At 40.6% G+C, this 6,912-nt stretch overlaps 1 protein-coding gene across 1 annotated transcript; it reads left to right on the top strand.

Annotated features, from left to right (window-relative positions):
• Positions 1-346: 346 nt before the first annotated feature.
• Positions 347-6,667, top strand: LOC134966508 (apolipoprotein A-IV-like). The gene is made up of 4 exons (XM_063943291.1): positions 347-478; positions 1,200-1,293; positions 4,468-4,594; positions 5,299-6,667. The coding sequence occupies exons 2-4, from the start codon at positions 1,245-1,247 to the stop codon at positions 6,224-6,226; spliced, it is 1,104 nt and encodes a 367-aa protein (XP_063799361.1). The 5' UTR covers positions 347-478; positions 1,200-1,244; the 3' UTR covers positions 6,227-6,667.
• The last annotated feature ends 245 nt before the right edge of the window (positions 6,668-6,912 follow it).

Below are 6,912 nucleotides of genomic sequence, written 5' to 3'. Positions count from 1 at the left end.
TACAAGGAACCTTAATATTTATATCAGCAGAACATTGCGTTAATTTAAGTTTGCCCTAATTTCTAAAATGCTCCTGTAATGAATATCAAATTCAGTACAGATAAAAGGGCTCTGAATTGCACCCTGTTACTATGTTATTATATTAAGCCTGCATATGACCTATAATAATTAAGAAGAGGTAACCTGTAACTCAGTGACCAGCTACTGTACATTGATGGTGGTATTAACTTGTTTTTTTTACTATCTAGTTTTTAAATAACAGACTACCCAGCAGTTATTGATTATGACTCAGTGACCAGGTCTAATCACACTTCCAGCATCACCATGCAAGCCGGGACACGTCAGGAATTCCACGTTGTAAAACAAATCTAAAGTCCAGCAAGCTGCCTTGGATCACAGTCAGGGAACAGAGATGGTGTAATATAAAGGCAACCTATGGCATCGGCATCAATATCTCATCCAGACATTGAGGATCCGGGTAAGGAGAGATCTCATTCTTACAGAAATAGACAGTCACAACATAAAAGATTATTTAATTTTTAAATTAAAAAAGTTAAATGTCTTCTTCATTTTGTTAGAATTTCATTGGTCACGCTATGGGCATTAGTGCAATTAGAACAAGCTTAGCTACTTATTTCTGTTACTTTTAATTGTATGGCCAGTTTAAGAAGCTGAAACTCCTGTGTTTTCATATGATTTAAGTTAGTATCAGGAGATACTGTATCAACGATATTTCCTGTAGAAGGCAAACTTCTATAATGCTGTAGATCGCAGCCCCCATTGATATCAATGGTGACTGCAACCTGGACCATTGTACCAAGTTCTGAAAAGCTTAGCTAACCCCATTGTTTAGATGACAATAGCCACTGTAGTCTATAGGCTACAGTGAAGTATTCTGTAGCTGTATGACGCTAGCAGTGAAAGACTTCACAATAGAGAACAAATGCAATTTCATTGATTATTTATCAAGTAAAAAATCTGATTAATAATAATTCTTAAAGTGTTGTATTTGGAATTTTAAGTTTTTCTGTTATTGAAGGGCCCATTTATCAGAGTCTTTTTAATACAACAATTTGCAACAATAAGAAATTACATGTTACGGGCTAAATGCCTGATAGTTCATACGTCAGGCCCTAAGTCTTACTACAGATCTAGACTTCCAGGACAATTCTTCTAACTGTAACTATTTATTTACGCAGATTTACACCGCTTAATTATTATCTTGATTCATCCACTGACTCAACATGTTGGTGAAAGTGACAGCGCTGGCACTTGTCTTGTGTGCAATCACAGGTCAGTACATGCATAACTAGATGAGTGTCTGTGAGTGAAAAAGAAATGGAGAAGGGGAGAAATGGTGAAAGAAGAAATAATAATAATGGCAGCCAGTGTAGAAACATGTATTAGAAAAGTCAAACCCTCAGATATACGGCCACACATACAGTAGGACAAGAAAGTTACTGTATATTGCTTTGAGCTGTTGTTGGGTCCTGAAGATTGCAGTCAGAGATGATCAGCATATACACTGAGCATATCACATACAGTTATTATTATTATTTATATATAAATATATATATATAAATAATAATAATTATATATATATTACAGTTACTTAAAATTGTATTAATGTACTTTTAAAGTGACCACATACAGAGCGTAACTAGATCAGATCTATGTAGTGTGTTGCTGCCGTAACTAGGTGTGTGCAGAGTTTGCACTGCACATAGCGATGCAGGGTAGGCGCTGCTTGTCAGATATCTGTTTTAATTAATTTCACTTGCAGCTTCCCCCCTTTTTTAAAGCCCAGCAACTCCTGACCCCCCCTCCTTTCTGCTATCCCAACACCTTCCGTCGCTAATTCCTATACAGCACTTTGTTCCTATACAGCTCTTTGTTATTCAGTCACACTATCCTTTATAACATTGATAACGTTGACATACCCAGGATTCGGACCCACTGCCTGTGGTATTGCAGTCAGACACTCTATTCATTGAGCTATAGTATCTGCCTTTACATAGAAAGCTAGAGATCAGATCTATGTAGTGTGTGGCAGCAAGGGATTAGATCTGTTGCTGCACAGTATATAGATCTGCTCAAATGCAATTCTAATTATTATTTTTACAAAGTACAAATAGATTCATATTTCATATCAGGCATCTCATAGTTTCTATGCAGGATCAAATAGACCAATAAGGATCAGTATGAAATACCTACAATCAAAATCCCGACGGTCAAAATCCCGACAACAATTGTCTGACGGTCAAAATCCCGACAAGATCAAAATACCGACAAGGTCAAAATACCGACATTTAAAATGTCGACAGGTCAAAAGTCAACAAAAGTTTTTCATTGTTTTTTGGTGTGAATGTCAACATAGGTCGACATGGACACCATATAAGTGTACCAAGTCCCCTTGCATGGCGAGCATGCACTTCGAGTACGGTGGCTCGCTGCGCTCGGCACACTATTATATTCCCCCTCCAGGTCCACTGGGATGGTAAAGTATGAACAAGTTGGTTTCAATGAAAAAAATCAAGAAACACTCATGTCGACTTTTTGACCTGTCGACATCTGAAATGTCGGTATTTTGAATTTGTCAGTATTTTGAATGTCGGTATTTTGACCATGTCAGTATTTTGACCTTGTCAGGATTTTGACCGCAGGTCAATGGTTGTCTGTATTTTGACTGTCGGGATTTTGATTGTAGGTAAATTGACTGCATTCCGACCAATGAGTAGGGCATCTGACTGGAATGCAATAGGTTAAAGGTTTGAACCTGGATATGGCAGTATATCGAAATGTGTTATTTAATAAAGGGTATTGTAACTAAATAACAGCAATCTCCCAAGTTAACAGCATGAATGTGGTATAAAGAGGATTTGTGTCCAAATCCATTTTCTTGCAGTGTACTGTAAATGTGTGTGTACATACAGGCTTGGACTGGCCCACAGGGGTACAGGGAGAACCTCTGGTGGGCCCCACTGCCTGGCGGCCCACCTCCTGCTCTTAGGATCAGGTTCCAGATTGTGCACTTGAATTATACATTATACATATGTTACCTTATACCGGACTATGGTGTATTTTCTACAGTGCATTGCTGTTATTAATCTGTTACATTATCATGCATGCAGCAGCTGAATTTACAGTATATATTTATGAAGGGGCCCAGACATTGCACTCTCTAATGGTTGTTCAAACCAATGAGGTGGCAGGCTCCACCCCCTCTGCTGAATCACCACACCCCTAACATTGCATTCCGCCGGTGGGCCCTACATGCTCCAGTCCGACACTGTGTGTGTGTGTATATATATATGTATATATATATATATATATATATATATATATATAATGGCGAAATATCGGCGGCACTCATGCAGACTTGTTCAGTAGTAGGATAATGTGTCCCTTTATTGCCTACATGTTTCGGGGAAGCTCCCCGTCCTCAGGGCCAGACAACAGTGAATACCAACATACAAAACATTTAAATAGTACACATACAGAGACATTAGTGCTTAAACTGTGCTCCCTTGCTTCCACGGCATGGCCGTCCGCCAGCGTCCCCTGCTCGCATCCGCGTTGCAAGGTCATGACGTCACGGCGCGCCGTGCAGCAGAGGAGTTACCGTGACAACCAACACAATACTTTCCCAGGCATTTCAGATAGTATGGAGCCTGTATAATACAACGTACATAAACAAAATAGGTCTATATGAGGGGCTGCTCCATTGACCATTTAAGGGAAGTAATATCATCATAATAATACCTTCTATCTATAAACCCTTAATCTTAACCATAATTAATAAACTCTTAGTTCCTAACGAATAACATAATCTATCCCCGTCCAATATATATTCAAAAACATTGAATAACTAACTGTGCAAGGTTGAACTAACATTAAATACTACCTATAATCATAGGAAACACTGCAATCCCAAGTTTTCATTAAGTCCACCTGGGGACAGTGTTCCTAATTTATATATCCAACGGGATTCCTTCTGTAAAAGTAATTTAGCCTTTTGCCCGCCACTGCCTAGTTGCTAAACACGGAGTGGCGAGCATCAGAGCTATCCTCATTGATCACCCCCCGCCCACACACACACACACACACACACACACACACACACACACACACACACACACACACACACACACACACACACACACACACTTTGAGGGGGGGGGGGGTAATAGGGATAAATGACTTTTACAGAAGGCATGAGGCATGCGCCTTATGTCCCTATTGGAAAAATATGGAGAAAGCGGGGGAGGGGGGACCCCAATTCTCTTTCTGGCACGGGGCACCAAAAAGTCTAATTCAGGCTCTGACCACATATATTACACAAAGCTGCTTGTAAGTATGTTATTTAGTTTCTCATTGTACAGAGATAGCTTCTTACTGGGCAGGAAACATTGATATACAGAAATAACATATAGTATATGTGCAATATTTTTTTTTCTCCTGTTTTAGGATCTCAGGCTGAAGTCAGCACTGACAAGGTGGTTGATGCCTTCTGGAATTACTACAGCCAGCTGTCCAGCGGCACTAAGGACACCGTGGAGCAGATTCAGCAGTCTGACATCAGCAAGCAGCTAAAGTAAGTCAGCAGGGCATGAGAGCAACCTAGGAACTCACAGCTGGAGTAAGGTTTGTGGGGGCCCCTGGGCAACTAACCTGTGGGGGCCCCTACCAATAAAATTGTATGTTGTTATAGGTAAATTTAGGGGTCAGGCCAACTCTAGGCACACCCTAACTGAGCCCCCCTACCCCACTCTGCCTTAATAAAATGTGTTAAATATACTGTAGTGTCCCCAGTTCACATTATGCCATACAAAATCCCAAGTTCACTATATGCCATATTGCCCCCCCACGCTGATGATGTAGCTATACTGTATGTGGGGACCGCAATGTGTGAATGCCCCAGTGCAACTTCCCAGTTGTTTATCTGGCAATGGAGACACCTATACTACCCGAAAGTGAGTTTATTAAAGGTGTCTGTATAGGCTGTAGTGCAGTGTATGTCACATACATAATAAAAGTTCAGAGGGGCGCTATTATGAACAGTGGTGGAACAGACAAAGGTGGGGTTGTGTGCAGCAATCAGTCATTGAAAAGTAACTATTAAAATGTTATTTTTAGGAGCAATTCCCATATTTTTCCTTTTCACAAATGTTCCTAATTGTGCCCAAGTGTTTAACTGAAATCTACAGTCAATACCGGATAAACGTTATATGACCATTATATGACCACAAACCTTGATCCTGTTACTTGTAGTGACTAATGCTACCTCTTCCTCCACAGTTCTCTAATTGAGGAAAACCTGAAGAGCGTAAACCTTTATGCAGGAGAACTGCAGCAACAGTTGGTTCCCTTTGCACAGCAGATTCAAAAGCAACTGACACAGGACTCAGACAAGCTGAGAGAACAGATCAGGCAGGAGCTGGAGCAGCTGAGGGTAAAGCTGTCCCCGTACGCAGATGAGGTGCACAAGCAGCTGAGCAGGAATGTAGAGGAGCTTCAGATAAAAGTGGCTCCATATGCAGAGGAGCTTCGCACCCAACTGGACAAAAACATTCAGGCGGTCAGCCAGCAGCTTAAGTCTGTAACTAAGGACCTGGAAGACAATATCCGAGAGAATGCAGACCAGATACAGGTGTCACTGGTCCCATACTATCAAGAACTGGGGGTCACAATAGACAACAATGTGGAGCAGCTGAGGAAGCAGCTAAAACCCATCACTAATAAAATGAAAGATGATATAGATCAACAGTTACAAGAGCTCTCTAAAAGCCTGGCCCCCTATGCTGAGGATATGCAGGATGCACTACGCAAACAGATGAGGAACGTGGACATCCAGATGAGGAAGAAGGTAGACCAGATGGAAAGCCAAATCCTGGACTTCACAGTACAGCTGAAAGGGCAACTCTACCCATATGCAGACCAACTAAGAGACAAGCTCAATGGAGATATGACAGGTGTCAGAGAGAAACTGGAGCCCTACCTGACCAAGATGAACCAGCAGATGGACCAGAAGATTGCAGAGTTCAAAGACACAATTGTCCCCTATGCAGATGGCCTGAACAAGGAACTTGTGCAGAGAGTGGAGGACATGAAGAGGGAACTGAGCCAGTATACTGTCAGCATGCAGGATCAGATGGATGTTTTGGAGCAAGATGTCCGAGACAAGATCCAAGATTTCATCAATAGGGGAATTTCCACTGAGAACTGAGTCTTCATCACACTGACTTATGCCTGCTGAACAAGTCACTTAATGTAATTTATAGCATAACATATACTGGAAGCTTGCTAGTGTATAAGAAAATAACACAACTTCTTGTTGTGACTTTATTTCCTCTACTAAGTAGGTCCAAGGATGGGTAGGTTAGATTTTCATTAGTGTTTTATAATAAGTATTATCTCCTGGGTGAAATAACATCTGCTCATACTGTCAGTGTTTCTCCAGAGGTTATTGGACTATAACTGACAATATTCTTGTAATGATATTGGATACAAGATGTCTGCTTGTCATTTAACAGAACGAAAACAGCCAAGTACTGCACTGTATTGGGGAATTACTGAATGGTGTCTGGTCTTACCCCTTCAGCCATATAAGTGTAAAACCTGTGTGTGCATTTCTTGAATTATGTTAATAAAATGCAACTCAGCAATGCACAGGGTGTCCTGATTGGAATTAATAAAAAAAAGGTTCTGATAATAATGATCTGATTTCTGAAGTTTAGCTCATCCTAATATTCTGTGATGCTCGTCTAAAGTATGGCTCACTCACTTCTTTCTTACAATCTAGGTTTCTCATTCTTTTGTTTATGCAGTGTCCTCCTCTATACAGTATCTAGAAATGTAAACAAAGTATGCTTGCATATTTTTATTATACCACATAAATCAGGGATCTACTTG

Source organism: Pseudophryne corroboree, chromosome 10 (assembly GCF_028390025.1).
Source record: "Pseudophryne corroboree isolate aPseCor3 chromosome 10, aPseCor3.hap2, whole genome shotgun sequence".
NCBI classification, from domain to species: domain Eukaryota; kingdom Metazoa; phylum Chordata; class Amphibia; order Anura; family Myobatrachidae; genus Pseudophryne; species Pseudophryne corroboree.
Note: the sequence above shows the minus strand (reverse complement) of the source record. Positions and strands in the feature narration are given on the sequence as shown.